A 23,456-nucleotide genomic window follows, 5' to 3' on the forward strand; every position below is an offset into this window, starting at 1 on the left:
GTTCAGGCTGCTCTAATCCATGTTTAGCTTGGTCCACAAATCTTTCTGCTGTCTTTGCTTTTTGTCTGGCTTTCTTTTTCCCTGACAACCTCTGTCTTTTGGACAGCTGTCATTTCTTGTCCCAGTGTTGCTGCATTTGTGGTTCTCCTTTTGGGACTCATTAGCGTGGTATGTTCTCCCCTGGGTGGCTGTGCGTGTAGCTGCCATGGCTGCCAAAGCTGTCTCTCCTCTGGGCACACATGTAATGTGCTGATACAGGCTTATATTTTACCAGCGGTGTATTTTTTCAGTGAAATTGGATTCCTTTGCTGTTCTCAGCTGGACTTTGATGATGTTTCACTGCCAAAACTGCAGTTTGGGGAGGTGAGGAGAGCAGAGGTGCTTTATAAACAGTTTTGGGGTTTTACGAATTTTGGCACCTAAAAGAATTTCAGAGCAGGGAAATAAAATGTGTTTACTAGATTTTTTTTTTTTTCTTGGCAAGGTTTTCAGTTAGATATTTCCTCTTTTGTTTCAGAGTATGAAAAGTCTATTAAAAGATCCCCAAATGAATTGGAAATTTGCTACTGTATTGAGTTGGGACTTCTCAGGTGTCTCGTTTGGCTGCGATTTGTGAAGCCTTTCCACTGGAGAGCTTTGTGCCTGGTCTTGTGCAGTGCTTAACTGAGTCTTCCAGCAGCTGCATTGCTGCTGCAGCAAGAAAAAACCCCTTTGCACACATATGCTTATCTGCAATCAGTTCATTTGGAGGAGAGAGCCAAGCTGGTAAAGAGCTGAAGTCAAGTACCTGAGACACTTTCCACTTCTATTAGTCATCAGATGCCCTCTATAAACCAGCAGTAACTGGAATAGTAAACTGTCCGTGTCCTGCCAAAGAACATGCTGTTCCTCTTTACCCTTGGTGTGAGACGGGTGAATCTCACTGTACCTCTCCCATCCTTCTGCCTTGTCACTACAAGGTGAGGATTTTTGAGGCTGTGCTTTGCCTGCTGTTACTGCTTCTCACAGGGCAAGTGGTCCTGGGGGAGTACCCAGCTAAAGGTGTGAGGAGCTGGAGGGTGCAGACTGCCCTGCCAGCTCCGCAGCCCGAGACCTGCTGCCCACCTCAGGATGCCAGCAGCCGAGGTGCTGCGTTTCAAAGTGCCATGGAGAGGGCTAGCCTGGGAAAACAGCTCTGCATTCCCCCTCTCTCTGCAGCCCATCTCATTGCAGTGAGCTCCTTGCAGATACTGCCATTTCACCAGCACAAGGAGCAGGCTCAGGGCGATCGTTTTGCCCTACAGAAAAGCATCTGATGTCCCTTTGCCATATCTTTATGTTTGAACAACTATTTGGATTTCCACACGACTGGACTTAGTGGAAGTGATGTTGACAGTGTTGGTGAGATCGTGGGAATAGATGCCCAGGTTCTTGTTCTCAGCTTTCATAGTGTTTTAAGCAAATTGCTCTATTGGATTTTTTTGGAGGGAGCAGTGTCTTTTCACTGTTGCAAAATCGTTTGTAGGTCTTTGCCATGTATTGGCTCGTGTGCACGCACTGAACGCTGAATGGGTGTCAGGTGCTTGTTTCCAGCTTGGCTGTGATGTGGGATGAAGTGCTGTCACTTTACAAGAACTCTTCTTTTTTGTGACGGAGGCTGTATGGTGCTCAGGGAGGGAAGCATCCCTTTAGGGAGAAGGGAAGTGAGGAGTCAGGTGGGAAAAGTCTAGGACAACTTGCAAGAGCTGGATTCTTCTGTCTTTACAAGTGTCTAACTGCCTTTTGTCTGCCCTGTCACTGCTCTGGTTGGTTTTATGTGCTCGCTGAGCTCACGCCATACCTGGGGTTAGACGGCTTCCAGCATGTTCATCGGCTGTTGGTTGTTCGCTTTTGCAAACAAGAACCAGCTGACGGATAAGGGGCTGGGGGCAGCACGTGGGCTTGTTAAGAAGGTGCTCCCTGAATCTGGATTTTTGTTCCTTATATCTTTTAATTCAAGTATTCTCTGGCTGAAGATGACTGTAAATTACCCCTATTTTCCCACTTCTCATCCCAATCAAGATCAGAGGCAGGTATGGTTGCTCACCAGCCGAGGAAGGCTGATGGTGAGGGATGAATTCCATGTGCTGAGTCCTCGCTTAACTGTTCTAGTTCATGAGGAATCTGGTGCTGAAGGATGAAAGTGTCATCTCCCTCTTCTAGTGCAGTGTAGCAAATCTGTTGTTTGCTTAATGTATAAAAGATAGTCATATGTCATTTCTGAGGCAAAACTTCTGGAGGAATTGTTCCAAATGCTAAAAGGCCTTTAAAGCACTAGTTGGTGGAATGAGTAGGAAGTTCTGCAAATGAAACTGCTCTGCGAAGTGGCATAGCGTCAGCTTCTAAGTAACCTCCTTCTCTCCTGATTTTCAAACTGTGGCAACTAAAACAAATGCAGCCTCCAGCTCAGGAGGTCCATGAACCGTGGGCTGCCAGGAGGGTGAACCCAAGGAAAGGCTGTTCTGCATGTGCCCCTGGTGCAGGTTTTTCCTGTTGCATTGGTGTCTGGGCACTGTCAGAATCAAAAGCCTCGGCCAGGTGGGTTGCTGAAGTACTGATGAAGAAGCAATGGTGAAACCTTTGCATGGTTTCTAAATTGGCTCTAATGTCTGACTCTGTAGGATTTGTTAACTTACCCATTTTTGAGCGTCCCACACATGTTGAGCGAGAGGTGGCGGGACTCCAGTCACTGAGCTGAAACCCAGGAGGATGTGAAGGAGCACACCACAGATACACACCAAACTCTCCTGATCCTCACCCTTCTTTCTCAACAGCAGAAAACCCAAACAGGCTGAGCATGTGATTTCTAAAGCCATTTCATTGTTTAAGAATCTGAATTTAATTTTAAAAAAGTGGTTAAGCTTCTTGTTCTTACCATCACCAAGTGAAATTGGAAAATGTCTGTAAAAATTCAGGTATCAGAAGTAATAGAAAATCAAAACTTTATTTTAAGTTCCCCTTACTTTTGGAGCTAATCATAAAATTTAAAAAATTCATTAATCAAGTCTTATGAAATTAAGACTGCAGATATTCTACACATTATTATCTTGTAACTGTACAGCAGCAGCATTAGACCAGCTGTACACCAGTAATTAAGGGTTTGACTTTTTCAGTGAATTTTGAACACAGAATTTCCCCCACGTGCCAGCAGCATCTCACTCGGCAGATCGTCCCCCAGTTCCTTGGTCCTGCTGGTGGTAGTCATCAGCAACGAGACCCACCACTTCCATCACCACTGAGGGGAGATGGAGAGACCCTCGGCAAGCTCCGCGCAAGCAGCTCTGCACCACAGCACCCTGTGCTTGCGGAGCTTCAAGCAGAGAAGGAGCGTGGACCCCCCTCGCCACCACAGCTGCCCCCACCTCCCTGTGCTTGCACTGTGCTGGGCGCTGTGCCCAGAACATCGGGTTCCCAGTCGCGTGATTTAACTAGATGATCGTGTTTCCTCTTGAAGTTTTGCAAAAGTACTTCACTAAGGCAGGTTCTAGTGGGTTGTGATGGGCTTCTGGGAAAGCCGGGGGCAGGGGCCAGGCAAACTTGCTGCCCCACTCAGCCCACCCTCATGGGGAACCACCCAACCCCCCGGCCACCCTCACATCGGGGCGAGCCCAGCACCCCCTCTTCTTGCAGGCTGCTGCCATCAGCCTTTTGCCAACACTGAACTGCACCCACTGCCAACGGGAAACTTAAAGGCAACTTTTAAATTAATTTATTTATTGCTAAGAGTGGTACTGTTAAATGGCTGGCACTTCCTCCCCACACCTGAACCTTTCTGGAGGCTGGAGTGTTTATCTCCAACACACATTAACAGCCGTCCCCACCTGCGGCGTGAGCCTTAACAAACCCTGAGCAGCAAACACAAACAGAGCACTCACGGGCTCCAGAAGCAAAAGGAATGGTTTTCTTTCACTCTGTTTCCATTGCAGTTGTTTAGCAGTGGAAATACTGCAACCTCAGAAGTCTTGGGTCCCAACCTGAGGGTCCGAGCCACGATGCAGCATAGCTGTGGCACACAGGGTGCCGTGTCTCAGCATCTCCCAGGCCACGGCCATGCATCCACCGTTGGGACGTCCTGGCCTCCCCCCAGCACCCCCTGCCTCACCGCTCCCTGCCAGCGCTGCCGCAGCGCTGCCTTGTCCCCTGGCTGCAACCCTCCAGGGCTGCCACCACCCCGCTCTTCTCCCGAGGACGTGCTTCCCACCCACGTGTTAAAAAGAAACGGTGACTTATGATTATATAGCAATACTGATGTATACAAGCCAGAGCCTGAACGCCAACTCTATAAGGTTTATTAGACAGAGCTCCTTCACAGTGAACCGTCAGGGAGGGGAGCACAGCCAGGGCTTTTTAGTTCCTTCCTAATTTTGATAAAGAGTAGGAGATTGCTCAGCAAGTGACAAACTGAGCACGGCGATGGCAGCTCGCCGTCGGGAGGTGCCGGGGCACGCTGCTCACTCAGTTTCTGCGTCGCTGTCGGGACCGAGGACGTCAAGGGGCTGCACGCGCAGCGAGTCGTAGTTGGGCGGGGGGGTGCCGGGCTCGGGGGGCAGCGCCTCGTCCCTGGGGAGGGCACCCGCGTCCTCGTGCTGGAAGCCCAGGTTGGTGTGAGCCTCCACCAGCTCCGACACCGTCGGGGGCGCATCCGGGTACCGTGCCTGCGCCCGCTTCTGCTTCAGGCCTTTGCACCAGCCGATCACGTTAATGACGGTGATCCACAGCGAGTCGATGATGATTTCCCCGAACTCGATGAGGCACAGCACCGAGCCCCCCATCCAGAACCCGAACTGGCCTCCCAGGCTCGACAGCAGCCAAACGATCTGCGGGGAGGGGAGCAGAGCGAGCTGAGGAGGCGGCGGACCCCCGTCCCTCATCAGCCCCCGCCGATCACCCCGTGTGCTGTGCCGAGCCGGCCGCTGCCGCTGCCCCTCCTGCCCCCGGGACCTGCCTGCCGCGTCCCTCGCCTTGCGGGGCTGCCCTGGAGGGGCTGCGCTCCCCGGTGCTGCGTCCCAGTGCCAGGCCCCGCACTGGCGACTGGGACGGGAGGTGGAGAGTAGGAACGAACCGGGGGCTGCAAACCGGACAGCGGAGGCGGCTTTGTCGGCTTCCTCGCAGCGGATGGGTGAAGCGGCAGCGCCGAAGAACTCGGCAGACTATCCCGGTGAGCAACATCTCTGGACAGGGCTGATCAGCCCCGAGGAGCCGAGCCCTGCCCGTGCATCCAGGGTGACTCGTTTCTGCGTCCTCTCGCAGCACGTTGCGGCCCCGGGCAGAAGGGCAGGGATGGGCACTCACCGTTGTGGCGGCAGACTCCGAGATGGTGCGGTAGTTGTACTCCTGGAAGTAAATGTTCAGCTTGATGATCCCGTTTCTGTAAGGGACAAACAGCAGCTCAGCGCGGAGCCGGGCGGCGGGCATCCCGTGTCTCCACTCCGACGCCTGCCCACGGGAAGGGCTGCGCACAGCCTGGCCGGAGCTGCTCACGAGTGCCCACTGAAACTTGTCTGGCACATGGAAGAAGTTAAAAAGTGCCACTGACTGCGAAGGGAAAAGAGACACAGTTCTGAAGTTCCTCCTGAAGAAGTGCTTGGGTACCTGGAAGCTTCTCTGGGGCTGTTTGTTTTTCCCAACTGCCCTGGTTGGTCTAGAGGGGCCATTGCCCCTCTTCAATGCCCTGCACCTCACGTTCCTCTGCACAGACAGAGCAGCTGCATCACGACGGACCATGTTACAGGGGGCTTAATGTGTACAGATCAGCCAATAGCTGTGAAACTATTTCTTGCTTCTCTCAGTTTTTTTTTCCTTGGGGAAAACCCCTCCTCTTTTCCCTGTAATTCAGGGTTTAGGTTTTCAAATGGTAACTTACCAGTTACCCTAATTTTGGTGCATCCCCCCTACTGCTGCTGCTGTTGGCAGATTCAGATGTAAGTATAAAGGGATGAATGTTACGATCCAGGAGCTGGGCCCAGGCAGTTCACAGCTTCAGAGCTTCCAGACTCCTATATGCAACTGATTAGAGGTGCTGCTGTTAATGCTGATTTTAAGTTAACTGTACGTTTGAGTTTGTCTGACCCAATTTGTCATTATGGAGAGTAGAGGATATGCAAGAAGTACGTTTCAGATTTGCTTTATATATCTTCCAGGCAAACACGTGCCAAATCTTGTCCTCTCTTTCCATTAGCACATGTGTGCTCTGGCCCATCGCCAAGGTTCATGTTAATCTAATGTTAACAGGCTTAAAAGAGAAGATAAAGTGGTTGTTCCTTTCACTTACCTGTCCAGAGTCACATTTGTTGACATATCTCTTTCATAAGACAGAATATGGAAAATCCAGTCCTAGGAAAACAAAATTTATTGAGAACCGAGCAGCAGCATCCTCACTGGGCACCTGCTGGGACAGGAACCCAAGGGAGTCACATAGTCCTGACTAGTCCTGTTTTAATCCAGCTCTATTGGATTAAAAGCATGGGAAAATACTGAGTGATGTGTTCAACCAGTGTCATCCACCCTGCTCCCACTCTGGTTATTTGGGGGTTACAGCATCTCCCCACGCTGCCTCAACCAGGTCTGACGTTGCATTCATGGATGATGTCAAGTGTCCATTGGGGCTGCAGGTGCATTTTGCTTCAATGGTGCGAGTCTGTAAGTCACTGGTTTGGTGTGCTTCGAGCAAGGCAACGGCAGTTACCAGGAGCCTGGGACAGGAGGCGACGCCTGTCTACCCATCCGTAGCTCCTGTGTTTGGCAAGTTGTAGATACCTTTGCTCAAGTGCACTTTTGCTATGGCTGCGCTCATGCTGCGATAGCTAAGTTATGCTGGCTGCAGCTTTACCGATTCAGGATTAAATATTACTATTATAAAAATGAAGTTCTTCTGTAGGGGATACATGCAAAGTCCTTGGCAGCCACGTGCTAGGATAAATTGGATGTGCGTTGGAAATCTCCTTTGAAATCGATTCTAACCAATGCAGCCATGAGACAACCTGTACTTAGCAGGGTATGGCTTGGGGATGCTGCCTGCATGGAGGAAGATGCCGTACGTTCATCTGTGGCACAGTGGGAATACTACATGAGGAAGAGTCATCTGGAGAGAACAGTCGTGCAAGCAAAGGCCTGCAGTGTATGTGGGTACCGAGAGGTAGGGCTGCACACTTAGTTTGACGCTGGCTAGTCTTTAGCATGTAATGCCTGATCCAAATGGAGTATTCGTTTCTCCTTAGGGAGCCCATGAGATGTTATCTCATCCTTCTGCCTCAGCCTACCCTCACACTGTACAAAGGGTGCTCTGGTTCTGGGTGTCCTGAAAGAGCATGAAATCCCGGTCCTGTGTTCTGTCCCAGGCAGCCTCCAGCCCCCCGGTAAGCGGGTGAAGCAAGTGTGCTGCAGACCCGAACCAGCGCTCGGGGAGGAGGAGCTGCCATGGGGGAGTCCCTCCTCCGGGCACGTGCCCCGGTGCTGCTGCTTGTTTGCATGCTGAAAATGTGTAATTTAGCAAAGAGGCACTTGCTACCTGGACATTAGCTCTGAAAATACCGAGTGATTCATGTGGCTAAGAACAGGTAATTATTAATGTATGTTTCAAAACAAGAAATCAGTGTTACCTCTGAAGCTTCAGAGGGCCAGTCTGCCATGGAGATGGTCATCTTATACTGCGTGTCACTGGAGAGAAGAAAGGAGAGCGTTAGTACAGAAGATCCCACTTCTCTGAAGTCACTGGAACTTCAGGTGTCATGCAGAAAAGCAGCCCCATGTGATATGCTGCCATTTTAGAAAGGTCAGAATTGATGGGAGACAAAATGTAGGATCCCCTCCACCTTTACAGCTGCCAGGAATGGCTTAGGTACTTACTTGCACGTTTCCTTACAAGAGTCAATACAAATCTGTCTGTGTGTTATACTTGATCTCAGTGATGAATAGCAATATGCTGTTTGGTGAAAACAAAAAATCAAAGCACCTGTTTAGATAAGGACCCTGCTTACTGGGTTATATCAGTTTCATTTAATAAAATAAATATTTAGGTATGAACCTGCTGCACAAGTGTGCTGTCTTCCCCTCTAACCTTCCTTTCCTTGAGAAACTCGGGCAAAGTGGTCAGACAATTTAATAATAAATTAAAAATAAATTTTAATTTTCTGCAGACAGTTTCTGTAGGGTTAGCTTGCCCGATGGCAGTGGTTTTGGCACAGCTCTGGCCAGCGGCAGGGGTAGGAGGGCAGCTGCCTGCCAGAGCTGCCCACGCCGAGCCAGCTCACCGGCCTCTGCCGGCCCGCCAGCTTCCTCGCAGGAGCCCATCGCCCCTGCCCGGGCCAGCTTGTCTCAGCACCCAAACTCATGAGGTGCGGACGCCTGGAGCGTCACCCCTTTTCCTCTCCCTTTGGTACCCAGAGGCTCCCGTTACCTTCCCCGGCTGGAGCTGGCTGCCTGGGAGAGCCCTGCCCTGGGGCAGCGCGGATGCTGAGGCCCCTCAGCCCGTGGCCAGGACCAAGATTTCGCCCCCTCTCCCCAGCACTGACCCCAACGGCCACGGGGAGATGTTACACAGGCAAAAGCCATTCACCTGCTGCATTTACAGCAGCAATAAAGCTCGCGTCCGCTCCCCCCTTCCTGCGTGCCAGGACCCTGGGAAGGCTGTGCAAATAATTTTGTTCATGTTCTTACCCCAACCTGGGTTATCTTCGTTATTGCAATAATTTACCCCCTCAGGTAAAGGAAACATATAGTGACCACATCCACAGATTTCAGTCATGTGATTTTGGAAACAAGAGCGCAGGCAAGCCTGAAAAAGGGAAGAGGGACCTGCTTAGATGTGGGCTGAGCCCCCCTGCCCACCTCTGTGCCTCTGGAGTCTATGCTGGCTATGAGAATCACTCAGTTCCGAGGTATTTTCTCTCTTTTGCATTGAACAGATGATTTTGTGGCTGCGCACGGAGAAGGCTGAAGCCACAGAGGGAGTGGGTGCTGCTGGAGCCCATCCCTGTGCGAATGCCTCCTCCAGCGTGCACCGAGCATCGCCGTCGCTCTGGAAGCCTGCCACGGCTGACACCGGTTTTACAATGGCGAGACAAGGCAGGTGGATAAGCTGCCATGTGTAGAGTTGCACTGCAGTTACAGTTTTCTTTATGATGCATTTTTACTACCGCTCCTGGGGATTTTAAGGCACATCCTAGTTGTGAGCTGCCTGTGGGTAAGTCACCTTGCAGGAGCAGAAGGGACCTCAATGCCTGCTCCCGGTTGCATGAGAAACTGCTCATTTCTTAACTATTTTAGGGCTTCGTGGAAGTAATATGAAGTTTCCAAAAAGGAATAAAAATGTTCTCTTACACCCATAGACACTGCTGTTGTCTCCAGGCTTTATATGACATACTGACAAAGGGCTGGTTTCCACTTTAAAGCCAGGACTCTAAAAATACTTCAACATAAAGAGCAGGTTTTAGAAATCTGAATTATCTTATCTGTGCATCTGCTTCTCTCCTTGAAAGGATTGCAGCCGCAGCTTTGGCAGCATGTGAGCCAGGCTGCAGCGCTGCCATTAGCTCAGTGAGGCATGAAGTTAATCATCCGAGATTGGAGTGGGATTCTGGACGAAACAGTGCACAAAGCAATAACAAAGTCTATGAAAAGATAATTAAATTTAACAGTTCCAGCTAGGTAGAACACCCAGAGAATTTCTGTGTGATACGAAATGCTTACAGAGTTCACTGCAATCAGGGAGTGATGGAAAAGCCTGATTTTGCTGAGAGGTCTCTGAAGTGACGTGGATTATGTGGACATAGAGCCCCAGTCAGCATTTAGCAACTTTTAAGTAATAATGCAATCATTTCAAGTATTTGCTTAAACCTTATACAAGCATCTTAAAAAGTAGGGTAAAGTGGTCCAATTGTTATAATTATATAAAGGCAGAAATACAAAAAAACCCTGCTAGACTGAAGCCCTCCCACCTGTCGGGGGTGTATTCTTCAGGCTTTTGTAAATAACCCCCAAAATGGTTTTGATGTTTTCCTTATTGCCAGATCTCACCCTCCAGAAATGCTTCTCCCTTATGTTATAGCCTGTTACAAATTAACCAGTGCTTAATGTTTACACTATATTTTTCTACAGTTTCAAGGTTTACAAACACTCAACTTTCTCATCCCAATGTTAAAGCGAAGAAAAGGCAAAGGTCTGTCTTCATTTCCTATACGAAACAAGCAGGCATTTTCAGGGTGAAAAATGACTTAACTCCCTTAAAGAGAAAAGGATTAAAAAGAGCAGGAGTGTTCAGGAGAGGAATCCCTCCTGTATATTCCTCTCCTGCCAGGGATAAATATTACTCGTGCACACAAAATAGGAGCTACTGTGCACATTAGAGCAGTGCCATGGCCAAAACCCGGAGCACAATAGCTCTCCGAATAGCTGTTAGTCTCCCAGCGCACCCCAAGCAGCAGAAGCCAGCCTAGCTCCTGAAAAGTGTCACATTAACATCTCGGCAAAAGCTTCCCAGAGCCGCGGTGGCCGTTGATGCTGCAGGATGGTGCCCGCGGTTGCTGCGGACAGAGCAGTTTTGCTGTCCCCATTGCAGTGGCACACGCAGCTACGGCGATCGATCAAAACACCCTTGAGTTTAGAGAGGTTAGCCTGTCGGACATGGGGAGTGACTGGAGTCTAGCCCTTGCCGGTTGATCTACCTATAATTAAAAGATTTCAGCCAAGCATGGAAATTGTAGGGGAAAAAAAGATATTCTCGCAGCTGAAAAAGAAAGGAATTGCCTTAATGACATGGCATGAGCAGTTACCCTTTTTAAAGGAGAAAAACTGCTCTGCAACCTCCTGGGGCTGAGGCGGGCAGCCGGCAGAGGAGCGTCGGGCTAACGCTGTGCCGGCAGCCATCCGGGAGCAGGTCGGGTCCCTGGGGAGGACGGGGAGATCCACGCTCCCAGCGGGACACTGGAAGATGTATTTTCCCAGCATTTCTTACATTATTAAGGAACCAGCATTAGCCAAAGCTATCGGGAGTTTCAGCCCATTTCAGCTGCTCTCCCCTGCACCGAAGGAGGGGGCTGCCTCCTGGCCCTGCCACCCTGGGGCTCCAGTGGTCCCCAGCACCTCCCAGTGAAACCAGTGCAGGGAGGGAGGGAGACTGGGCAGGATGGGGCACGAGGTCTCCTTGGCTGGCGCTGCGGTTCTGCCCTCCAAGCCGAGGCAGTAACTGACTGGTGCGTGACGGCAGCTGGGGCTGCTCAGGGAGCCAAAAGGGGGGAAAACTGAAGAGCCAGCGGTTTTTAAGGGACGGAGGGGCCCAGGCGCACCCCGTTCTCATTTTGCCTGGTCTTCAGGATGAGAGGGAACCCTCCGCTTTGGGGAGCTGAGCACCGAGGTGACAGGGTATGAGGAAAGGACCAGCATTAAACTGTGGTCCTATGTGGAGGTAAAAATATTTGGGTTTTTTGTCTGCAAATTAGCACTTTGCTGGTAGGTCTCACATAGCAGGGTCCCGTGTAACAACAGAGATCCTGGGGAGGTTTGCTGTGGTTTGGCTTTTGAGAAAATTATGATTTTCATCCTCTCAAAATGAAACAAAATTCATACCTGGCTAAGGGAACAATAACTGCTGATGCCCTCTCCTTACCAGAAAAGAAGTTTCCTGTACTTGGGTTATGCTTTCTACTTCATCGTTGCTGATCCGCCAGCAATCCTGCATGCTAGTCAAAGATTTTAACTGCTTTGATGATTTTTCATGAACAGTCTTGTTTGATTTAAAAATGTGTTTTACCTGGATGGAATAGGAAGTATTATACTGGCTATAGAGATTTTTTACGGGGACATCAGACCCGTTATTGGTGCAGTCACTGTAGGGGTAGCCCATCCGTTCCAGTTCATCCTGAAAGAAGACCAAAACAGCAAACTTCAGCAGTTATCACCCCTCCCCAGGTCCCTGGTGCCTGTTTTCTAGAGACTCTGTAATTCCTGTATTCCCTGCTGACTTTGAAAAAAAAATCAAAGAATCACAGGCAGCAGAGCTGAAAGAGATGCAGCCCATTCCCCAGGGTGGATTGAGGTAGATGAGGATGTTCAGGAGCAGTATGTTTTAGCAAGGCACCTTCTGACATGCTCAAGGAAGAGGGAACAACGACCTGAGCTCAATATTTTGGCTTCAATAAAGCACTTTGCCAGGACAGTTACATAAAAGCCTCCATAAACTGTTCCAGCCCACAGCTAGTGTATACCTTGACTCTTTTGGTTTGAGCCAGTTCAGCCAAGACTTAAAACAAACTTGGTTGCAGTCCCATCAGATAACATTATTCTCAGACAATCTGCTCTAGAGGAATGCCACACATACCACTAACACACCGATGGAGGTTTCTGTCCCCGCCATTGCATAGATGCCCTGATCCTTAAGGAAGGGGAAGCTCTTCTGTTGATGCAGCATGAGCCTGGCCCCGGCAGCAGATGACAGGTAGGGGATATAGTCTTGCTGACTGATGTCCAGAATTAACTTCAGCCCTGGGACAACAAATAAAACAGAACAGGAATTGTATCAAAATGTGGGTCTTTGGGAAAAAAAAAGAGTCTATTTTCTTTTCACTGTGCACAAAGTTCTCTGCCCCTGGGGGAAGAGCCAGGGCCTGGCTGTCATGTCAGCCTTGCATGTGCATAAACACACATGATGGCGAATGCACAGGATGGAAATATCTGAGTGAATATTCAGACATTGCCTCAGATATTTCGGCTATCTAGATGTTACACTTCTGCTAAGTAACATCCCTAGTCACATCACTTGTTTCTATGTGGCACGTTTCCCTTTTGGGGGCTTATCCCCTCCCAGAAAACTGTTACTCCCTGCTGTAGTGCTCCAGAGACACAGAAATAGTAAATCTGTTATATCTGACAGAAATGGCCACTGAGAGACAGAATAACTAACTCCCAGCACTTCTGCTCCCTTAGCTCCTTCCTCCTTAGCAGAGCTCTCTCTTACCAAACTCGGCTCCGGGGTTGGAGGAATTCAAAGCCTCTTCGTCCATGCCCCAGTTAAAGATGTAGCAGTTACCATGGTCTGGGTGATAGATTTGGGTGAAATTCCTGGAAGAATCATGCACATAAAACTGTGACTCTCGAGGAGGACTAAAGGGTTATAAAAAATGCATCTGGTGGGACCAGTGCTTGGCAGCTACCTCTGGGATTCACTTTAAATTGCTTCTTTTGTTGAATGCCTGTATAGAAATTTCAGCTGATGTAATTTCAATCAATCTGCTGTTGAAAAAAAAGCAAAGCAAGGTACTGGTGTGTACTGAGACACAGCCACTGGGGGTAACGCTTTGTTGGAATGGAAAGGAATCATCTGTCACACAGAAGAGAGAAATAATTGCTTGATCTGAGCTATGGTAACAGGTTTTGGCTGGTGTTACATCTCGTTCTTCGACAGTAATTCTCTGTTGCCCTTTTTGCAGAAGGGGCAGGACTCCTTGCAGCCTGGGCTGCTGCTGTGCGCTCATGTTTCTCCAAACTAGGTAGATAAATTTGGCATTCACAGAAAACAACGATGGCTAAAATGCATTTCTCCAAGCCTTGTGTAAAATGAGGGGGGGCTGTAACTGGGGGCTGCACTGCTGCACCAGGGGTATACTGACTCAGCACCTGGGCTGGCAGCTGGTTATCACTAAAAACCCTGGGAAGGTCCCACGGATGCTGTTAGTCTCAATGTGTCATGAGCAAAACAGCTCATCCAAAACTGAAACTCATGCAGCACTCTTCCAAAAGAACCTGTTCTAGCCAGGATCACATCCAGAAACCCTCTGGGAAACATTGTTAGAGTTGAGAACCAGCAGAAATCACTGTCTTAGCTGAAACATACCTTAAAAAGAGAAAAGAAAGAGGCTGTCATGCCTTTCGCGTCCTGTACCATTCCTGGTGTGACAGAAAAGGGCAGGGAGCTCGGTATGCACCTACTTGTAGTTGCAGGGTTCGGCCCCATAGAGACACGCCAGGATCATGTCTTCTGCCTGGTAGCCCATCCTGATTCTCTCTTGCAGCGGGACTTTGGAGAGGATGCTGGTGGACTGCAGGATGTACCACTCGGTCACCGCCTGCGCCGCGCTGGTGAAGTTCCTGTAGGTGCAGTTGTCGGAGCCCTGATGGCTGCACTGGGGACACACAGCAGGCAGGTGTGAGCCCGTCCTGCGGCGCGGGGCGGCGGGAGGGACCTACGGCACGAACCCCTTCTCCTTGCACGCTCGGCTTGATGCCAGCCCTGCCTGCTGCTCGCAGGGGAAGGAGAGGTACGGGCAAACGGGAGCTGTGGAGCCGGCTGTCACATCTGCCTGTGCTTACAGATGGGTCCCTCCCCAGGGAGATTTCCCAGCTGGGCGCGTTCTCCATCAGTCCCAGCATTACCTCCATAAACTTACAGAAACCCTCACTTTTTGGCCAGTTCTTTAAGGCTGGAGTTGCCCCAGCTTCCAAGCTCTGGTCAGGCAGGGTCCCTGAAGCCTCTGTGGGAGCAGAGGGTGGGGGGTCCTGAGACCACCATGTGCCCCTGCACTGAGGACCGCAGCAGGAGAGGGACAGGGGCAGCGGCGCCCGTATTTTGGGTGCCAGATCTGAGAAAGACGTGAAGCTGACAGGGAGCCTGCACGGAGCACCCCTGCCCTGGCTCTGCCCTGGGCTCAGCCCGCAGCAGGGCTACGCTGGGCAACCGCAGAGGATGTACAGCGCTGTCCCCTGTGCTGTGGGCAGACTCTACCGATCAACGCTGTGCACGTCTCGGTTACTGCCCATTGCTGCCCAGTGTTTCCAACATCCCTCTCACCAGAGGCCGAGGGACCCGCTGGCAGGACCCGCTCTGTACCTCCGATGCAGTGCTAGGCTGCTACACGCTGCCAGTCCCTTTTTCCATGAGGAACGTGCTGGTCTTACTGGTGTTATGCAGCTATGGAAAATTCATCACAGACTAACTTAACATGGCTCCTTGCTGGGCTTCCTTTCATTTAGGAAGAAGTATATTCAGGGTATGATCCTGCTGCAGGCCCCGTATGCAGAAATCCAGCCGCTTCAGCTGGGTGTCTGGCGGTGTATCCTGCAGGGGATCAGACCCCCCTCTGAAATTCTAAAAAATCTTAAAATACCTCTGTGCTGCCTTCCTCAGAAAAACAAGCAAACAGCCCTGGAGCCTTGAAATAACATGCCATAACTTGCAAACTGCCCTGTACCGAGGATGCCACCAGCGCGGGCGTCCCCTAGCCCCGGCCCTGGCCCCGGCATGGCTGGACCAGAGGCTGGAGGCAGCGTGGCCGCAGGCAGCTGGTGGGGAAGAGATGCCGATCTCCGTGCTGCAGCCCTGCCAAAGGGCCCAGCGCTGCCCGTCCCTCACCCCTCCCCGGCTGCCTCCCCTGGGACCCCTCTCACCAGCTTCACCGCCAACTTGTACTTCTTTTCTTCTGACGTCATGTTGGCTGGGGCAGGTGGAGCAGCGGTTTGGTTGCCCGCAGCAGTTTCGTTGCCTGCAGCAGTTTGGTCGCCCGCAGCGGTTTGGTTGCCCGCAGCGGTTTCGTTGCCTGCAGTTTGGTCACCGGCAGAGGTTTGGTCGCCCGCAGCGGTTTGGTTGCCCGCAGCGGTTTGGTTGCCCCCAGCAGTCTGGTTGCTTTCAAAGATGTCCAGGATGACGGGGTTGTCTTTGTCGTGCTCGTCGATGAGGACTAGGGGTATCTGGTGCCAGAGCCTCAGGTCGAGCGGTGGCGAGGCGTTCTCACTGCTGTTCCCTGGCGCAGGCTGCAGGATCCTCTCCAGCGCCGCTTCAATGAGCCTGTCCAGCTCTTTCAACAGATGCTTCACCTCTGAGTATCTGCAGGACAAAAGGCAGTTACCAGGCAGCGTCAAGGTGATGGGGATGTGCAGCAGCTCATCGCCACTCCACTGGCTTGGACCTTCCTGGGGACCTCAGCTCTCTGCCTGAAAGATTTACTGCAGAAGGACGGGAGCCTCCATGCAGAGTACGGCCAGCTCGGACACGGGCATCCCAGCAGCCTGCAACTGGGTGGAAAACTGGCAGGAGGATAAACAGAGAGTGCTACAGTGGTGAACCTGCCAGCGCAGAACCGAATTGGTTGTATTTCAGTAATTCACTATAGTTTACACAAAACATCTCCAGCAAGCAGAGAGAAAAAACAACCCCAGAGTAATTCCTGCATGTTGGATGAAAGCATCTTGTCTTGGGCTACACTATTGCATGGATATAAATTTAAAGCAGCTCTAACAAAAAATCATTTACTCCTTTGAAATTACTATGGAGTTATATCACTGAAGCTCACAGCTGATACTACTGTTTAACCAGCTCTTAATGGCTGGAGTGTGAGCGATAAGAGGGACGTTCGTGGCAAGGAAGGAGAAAGAAAGGAATTGTGGGGAAAGATCAAGAGACTGATTTTGGTTTTGACAAGTGAGTTGAACTTCGAGTTTTCCCTGAGCCAGGGAAAGTTTGCTGGGAGGCAACAACCACCATTAGATTAACTGATACAGTAAGGAAACCCAGGCAAACTCGCAGCACAGAACCCTCCTCTGAGCCATTCGCCCTCATATTGTTCTCCTTTATTTGGTTTTACTGCCACTTGGTGAGTCCACTGATGCTCCTAACGTGATAGCTGAGACAGGAACAGGTCCACAGTACCTTACACTAGCAGTATAACTGAGGGTGTTAAAGCACAACTGGGTAAATTAGGTGAAGAAAAACTTACTTGAAAGGGTTGGCATTGCAGACCGTGACTGCTGGGAACTTCATGGTCTTAAAGCCAATAGAGAGAGACGAAGTGACGTTATAGGAGAGGTAGGTGTTGATGAGGATACCCCACTGCCAGAAGACCAGAGACGCAAAGAGCAGCGTTAAGAAGAACCAGATTAATTTCTTCTTTGGCCCTTCTTTGATGATACGCTTCGGGCCGTGGGTGTTGGTGTTGTCGCAGTACCAGACCAGCAGCTCCTTGTAGGTGTAGCCAGGGCCCTTCTGCAGGCGGTGCAGCGCACGAACGAAGTACTTCTTCAGGTTCATGCCGCTGTTCACAAGTGGGAGAAAAGACACCAAAACAGCTGTGTTGAAAGGCAAGGTTTGTGTTTTGCCAAGTACACTTGTATTGTCAGCAAAGCAGAACTGGAGTAGTTATGTGATGGCCCGACCGTGCTTTTGTAACCCAGGAGAAGTTCAGAGCAGATGTTCTGCAGGGTCACGGCGTGGCAGTGAAATGGCCCGGAGCCCCTCACTCCCGAGAGGGTACAAGGGGGAGGTTTGTGCCGAGCGGTTCCAAAAGTGGCAAATGTTTTTCTCATGTCCCTTCTGGCCCCACGAGAGTGAAGTGACTTGGACCTGCTGGACATGGCTCTGCCTGTGTGACTTACCAAGACTGGCCCTCGGGCTCTGCAGATGTTGCAATAACTAACCAGGTAACTTCTAGGAAGTTGGTGTTTTGTGTGCCAACTGGTACGTCTGTAACATCGTCTGAAACCTTTGCCAACGCTAGATGGACCAAGCAGTACACGCATGAGCTGGTTTGAGCTAGAATTCAGGCTAACAGTGTTTAGTTTTCAAGCTAATACAGGGCTTAAGACAATTTTTCTTAAAAGTAAAAAGTATTACAGCGCACCAGGCTACTGGAGGGGGCAGGAGAAGAGGACCTGGAACGAGCAGCACCTTTCCCAGGGCCAGGAATGCTGTTCAGTGCTGCTGCCCGCCGGAGGAAGGACAACAGATTGGTTTTTTCCACCAAATTCCTTTGTCTTTCAGATACTATCGGTATGCTTCCACTGCTCATGTGAGAGATGCTGCATATTTTACATTCATATTGTGAGTAAATAGAACATTTTGTGCTGCTATTTTAAGGTGAGAATTTGTGTTACTAAATCTTAATATCCTGAGGCAGGATTTCAAAATAAACCCGAGTCAGCTGCTTACAACTTTTTTCAGATTTAAACTGGGAGAACAGAATTAAAGATTAATGCTGCATATAACTCAGCATCCTAGAAGAATGAGTGCTGTAATAATACAGCAATATCAATAATAAGCAGTACTCAGCAATGCAGAAACTAGATTAACACGAAGTTATTTGTAGCTAGACTGCCGAAGGTACAAGGGGAAGCTGAAGGGTGCACACAGGCCTTTTGGGGAGCAGGAGCAACTGTGTCCTTACTTTTCCAAAAAAAAAAAAAAAAAGGTAATACTGATTCATTGGTTTATTGGCCAGATCTGCAAAATCTCCTGAGTAGTGTATACAGAGTTTGATAAAACTATAAACCCAATAGATTTTATGATGTCTCAGTCCATGATGCAAAGAGAGATGATGGATTTCATTGCACACCCTATTACATGTGACGTTAGAGGTAGTGAAGTCTCGATGGGAGAGTGCTTTGGAAAGAAGAAACTCCAGCTGCTTCCTCCAAGATTTGAGGGCAGGCTCTACTCTCGTGTGAAAGCGTTTTGTTCCCCAAGGAACACGGGTCCTGGGACTCGGACCTCCTGGACCCCCCCCACACCCCCAACCCACCAGCGCATCGTCAGCTCATCCTCTGTGAACTCGTGCCACAGAGGTTCTTGCCCACAGCTGCCTGCAGAAGGGTTTATTCACAGAAGGAGCTTACATTGCATCAGACACTTGCTGGCTTTTGGGCAGGACTATAACGAAAACAGGAGCAACGACCTTAGCCTCTGCTTAATTACCCATGGGGAAGACTTGAAAGACGTGCAGCCGTTCTGCCCGAGCCTTCTGCTGCCAGGTGTGAACACAAACCCATCTCAAGGCACAGCCTCAAGACTGGTCTCCACTTTATAAAATAGTATCATCAAAATGCATTTAAATCCAGAGAGACTAGCAAGGCAAACTAGTAAATAATTTCTGCCTTTTAAGAAATCCAATAAATTACTTAGATTAGATTAAAATTTAAAACACACCTACACTGCACTGGGCAAAATCCAGCCCGGCTGGACCTGACTGGCCACATGCCCTGCAGCCTGTTTGCTCTGCTGCTTACAGACTGCGCCGGCCAAACACAGCGCTGGGCTCCTGCTGAGCGTCAGAGACCTGCCACGGAGAGATCCCGGTTTGTCGTACAGATCTTTGTGGGTTGCTCATCAACCTGACATTGCTGGAAGAAGTTATTTTTTCTTTTTATATTTTTTCCTGAAGCTGAATTTTAGCGCTTTTTTCCTGATGGCAATGTTGAGACACACACTTATGGGTTATGGAGCACACAAAGAGTAAAAGCTCTGCTTTCATAACAGTAAAGTGAGAGATACAGAATGGATAATTTTGATGCTGCTTTAACTTTGTTCATGGTTTTGCAGAAGTCATTGATACACTTGTTCTCCACCTTGAATTTATTTCCATTTAACCACCTAGCCTGAGAGTGCTCTTTGCAAAGTCATGGTATGCTTGCTAGTGATAGCAAGGGGAAGATGCTGTGCTAGAAAAGGAAGACCAGCTCCAAATCAGTTTTAAGCAAAGCTTGCAGTGCCTTCTATCTCACTTTATCTCTTCAGCTCACCTACCATAAAAACCCTGTGCTGAAGGGCAGCATTTTCACATTTTTAAGTTAGATTCAGGCCACACTGTGGAAAATAAGATTAAACTAGTTATTAGATATGTTTTAAACTGATTTAAGATGGGTTTTTTCCCTCATGTCAAAGCTATGGCACCTGCTCTTTGTAAGTGCTGCTCTGTCCCACAGCCCCGTGGGGCACCTGCCAGGGGGAGCGCTGGGAAGGGGACAGGGACGGAGTCGGCTGGAAGAGCATCCTCAGGCAGGATGTCTGCAGCATCCCCTCCCTGCCATGAAACTCACGGAGCCCAAAATTAAAAAAAACAAGTTAACAAAGGTGTGCTGGCAATACGGTCAAGCAGAAAGTCACAGGTTTTACAGGGGATGTCTTAACATGGCAGCAGAGTGAAGGACCCAGGTTTATTCTTCCTCTAGGCATAAGCTGTGCCTTTAAATGGTCATTTGATAAAAGAAATGGCATTAAGCAAAAGCTGCGCTTGACCATACTGGGATGACTTTTTTCAATCCTTTTTTCTTACTTTAATAGTTTTCTTCTTACCTTTATTTCCAGAATGTTTCCGAATAGACTTCTTATTTCTTTCTCACTGCTGGATGCCACTCTGTGTGAGGCGCCTTGCCCGATCGGAAGCCAAAGCCCCTGTTATGGGGGGCTCCTTGCCCCGGGCACAGAGGCTCAGTGCTCAGATGCCGTAGCTCTTCGGAGGGCGCTTGGTACTGGTTTTGGTGCCAGCCTGGAGTCTGTCCTGCTCTCTCCCATCAGCGGGCCAGACCTGGAGCAGAGAAGTGACAAATGAGGGATGACAAGACTCACCCTCCATCAGTACACAGGTAACTGTCACCCCTTCCCAAAACCCCCTCTGGGGAAAGGGAGCAGAGGCAACGGTGGGACTGGAGCCGAGGAGGAGGAGATCAGGGCGGGGGGCTCAGGAGGTGCTTCCCCCTTGATGGACACGCAGCCTGGCTCCTGCTGGCGAACGGCATGCAGGGCAGGCTCATGGTTACAAAAATCTGTCCCTGCTGCTGCCCTCAAATCCCCCGTTATTCATACAGCCTGTGAAGCTCGAGGGCCCGGACGTTTGGCAGCTCCCGGCTGCCACTCACTGGTTTTATTTCTTGTTTGGCTGCTCCACTTCCAAGGCCTCGGCCAGGGAAGGGGAACACACACCCGTTAGGCTCCCTCACTCCTCCTTCTCCTTTGCATTTTTAATTGTCACACTGCTCCGTTTGCAGAACTGGTCTGTAATGTGCAGGCAAGAGCTGACTTTGTCTCCGTCGCAGGTGGTTCCAGGGAACCACTGCTGCTTCCCTCGCCACCTCCCCACTGCCGTGCTTTCCTCTGGGCTGCCCCTTGTCAGCACACTGGTGCCACCTAAAATGACTGTCAGGAGTTCACCCTAGGGACACGAGACTCCTGCAGTGCCCAGGGTGCCACATGCTTCTCTCCTGGCAGTATCCACATCCCCATGATGACCAAAGCCGTCCTGAAAGCTACGTGCTCCTGGTTCTAATGTGGTTTTGCTTTGTGCTGCGAAGGAGGTGTCCTCACTGTCCCCCAGCAGCCGTGAGTCCAGCCCTGCATCCTCCCAGGTGAAACTCCTCCACCTTACGGGTGAGATCAGACTCCCACGTTACGAAATGATTATGATGGCTGTGTTGAATCTCCTCTGGGGTTTTCCTAGGGCAATTGCCACTTAAATGAAATAAAGACATAAGCAAAACTCAGCACGCTCCTGGAAGCTCCAGGGTGGTACCTTGGCTGCAAAACCACTCCAACGTAACCAGGCCTGATACTGCAATTATTCAGTACTTTCTCTACTGGGGGACACAACAGTCATTCCTCTTTGATCACCAGCTGCTCATCTGCCATCTTCTCCAGAGCCTGATGAAAAGACCTTGTTTTCCTAGAGAAGATATTTCTGCTATTTACTGGTATTTTTGCAAATTAGAGGAAACTTTTTTATTACATCACGAGTTTATAGGTTGGCAGTTAAAAGAGAAAATTGGAGCAGTAACGTGTCAGTGAGCAATGAAAGCCTCTCCTGCACCCGGGGTCACGGAGCGCCCAGCAGATGCTTTTTGCCTTGCTGCTGTGTGCACAGGGTGAGCGGCCGCCGGCTCAGGATCCACGCATGCGCCTGCAGGTCTCTAATCCCCACAGGCACGTGTACAGCACTCCAAGAGTATTTACAGTTTGGAAGTTTAGATAGCATTTCCCTGACTCTGTGCTGTATGTTAGATGCTCCATCCCTTCCCCCCCCTGCCTGCCTAACCCTGTGGTTCCTGTGATGCCCCTGTCTCCCAGGACCATGACAAGCCTTACTCCTCACGTGCCAGTAAGGTCACGTTGCTAAGGGTTAACTCTGCTGCTTGTGCAATGAGCAACGTGAATCCTGGAACGTAAGTGGGGGAAAAAAACCCCAACAAACCAGCAGCTCCTTCCTCACCTGCAGGTCTCTTATTCTGCAATAAGGCCCATGTCCCGGAGAGGGATTATCCTTTGCCCTCCCACCGGAGGCAGCACCCTGGGGCGGGTGCACATTTCCCACAATAAAGAGTTGTGGGAAGTGACGGGACAGTGAATATTCAGAAAGCTGCGGTTTGCTTCCATGATAAGGGAGATTAAAGAAAACACTGTGTAAACAGAAGTTAAATAAGAACGACTGCACTTGACTGCACACTGCGCACATCCAGAATACCCGACCAGCTCGAAAACCCGCACCGTTGTTGCAAAAGCGTGTAAAGAGCGGGTCTGTGTCAGTGCAGAAAGACCCCATGACCAAACTGAAGTTTTTCATTCCGTCCCCCTCCCCCTCCAAAAAAAAAAAAAAAAAGAAATCGACAAAGGACTCCCCTTATTTTTTTCCCTTCAGAAACTCTATTGGGCCTTAAAACCTCATCCTCCGCTGCGAGAAGCGAGGGAAAAACCCCGAACTAACCAGGAAATGATCTTGTACCTAACCCGCGCAGGTCCAGCCCCAGCGGGCCGGTCCCTTCGGCACCGGACCGCGCCGCAGGGATGCTCGCGGGTGTCGGCCGCCGGGCGTCCCTCGGCCGCCGTCCGGTGCCGAAGGGACCGGCCAGCCCCGGCCCCCCCCCCATCCCCCCGGGCTCCCCCCCTCCCCATCCGTACCTACCGCCCGGGCGGCTCCGGCAGCGCTCCCCGCCGAGAGCGGCCCCGGCCCCGCCGCCTCCGCCGCCCCGGTCCCGCCCCAGCCCGCCCCTTGTCATTTCCCGACGGGGCATCTAAACCCTGCCTTCCTTCGAGCTGGAGTCGCTCCCAGTTTAGTCTTGGCTCGTCCGGGCTTCGTTAAATGCTCGGTTTGATTTGTTGATCCTTGTTTTAATTTTTTTTGGCAGTAATTTTAATTTTTTCCTAACAGCCCCCCCGGGAATTGCAGCCGCTTCTGCTGCTCCTGGCCCTACCAAGAGCACCGGAGAGCGCGGGGTCAGTGGCACAAATCTCCCCGTGACACTGCCCGCTCCCGCTTCGCAAGATGGTGAGGAAGCTGTGGCTCCATCCCGCTGAGCACCCGTCCTTGGTTTTTCCCCAAAGGAAGAGAAAGTCCTATTAGCATGGCAGACATGAGGGAAGGCGCGCTTAGGTCCCAGCTGGGATGCGGGCACTCACTTGGAAGGTGCAGGGAGACTTTTGCAGCAGGACCAGGTCTTGTGGCCACTGCCCTGACCCCTGCACTGCAGCAATTGACGGTCTGGTTTGAAATGTCCCAGGTGCCAGGACATCATCTTGCTGCTTTGGCTTCCCTTGTGCCAACCATCCCCCTGTGACAGGCCTTTGTCACAGATTAAATAACTGCAGATGAACTGCAGTAGTATTTTGAAACAATTTTAGAAATCTTTTCTTAAAAGATCTTATAATCTTTTTTTAAAAGAAGTATAAGATTTTTATTTATTTATTTATTTATTTATTT

At 50.4% G+C, this 23,456-nt stretch overlaps 1 protein-coding gene across 3 annotated transcripts; it reads right to left on the minus strand.

Moving 5' to 3' along the window:
- Positions 1-4,285: 4,285 nt before the first annotated feature.
- On the minus strand, positions 4,286-22,725 carry SCNN1B (sodium channel epithelial 1 subunit beta). 3 transcript variants are annotated; one of them, XM_049835541.1, is made up of 15 exons: positions 22,662-22,725; positions 20,066-20,297; positions 16,719-17,033; positions 15,576-15,829; positions 15,394-15,488; positions 13,939-14,132; positions 12,968-13,071; positions 12,332-12,495; positions 11,765-11,872; positions 8,674-8,791; positions 7,864-7,939; positions 7,617-7,674; positions 6,290-6,351; positions 5,311-5,386; positions 4,286-4,835 (listed from the first exon to the last, which is right to left on the minus strand). In XM_049835541.1, exons 3-15 carry the CDS (start codon positions 17,027-17,029, stop codon positions 4,470-4,472), a joined length of 1,986 nt encoding a protein of 661 aa, XP_049691498.1. In that variant the 5' UTR covers positions 17,030-17,033; positions 20,066-20,297; positions 22,662-22,725; the 3' UTR covers positions 4,286-4,469. The 3 variants fall into 3 exon arrangements, with proteins under 3 accessions (XP_049691498.1, XP_049691497.1, XP_049691499.1); XM_049835540.1 differs by having other exon boundaries at positions 15,394-15,829; XM_049835542.1 differs by having other exon boundaries at positions 4,597-4,835; positions 5,311-5,352; positions 15,394-15,829.
- Positions 22,726-23,456: the final 731 nt, after the last annotated feature.

Source organism: Accipiter gentilis, chromosome 33, assembly GCF_929443795.1.
Source record: "Accipiter gentilis chromosome 33, bAccGen1.1, whole genome shotgun sequence".
Lineage (NCBI taxonomy): Eukaryota > Metazoa > Chordata > Aves > Accipitriformes > Accipitridae > Astur > Astur gentilis.

Coding starts and splice junctions, on each gene's coding strand:
- SCNN1B (XM_049835540.1), bottom strand. CDS start 17,029: ATGAACCTGAAGAAGTACTTCGTTCGTGCGCTGCACCGCCTGCAGAAG. Junction 14,133..15,393: donor ACAAGTTGGCGGTGAAGCTG/GTGAGAGGGGTC, acceptor GTGTGTCCCCAG/TGCAGCCATCAGGGCTCCGA. Junction 7,675..7,863: donor TCTTGTAAGGAAACGTGCAA/GTAAGTACCTAA, acceptor TCTTCTCTCCAG/TGACACGCAGTATAAGATGA.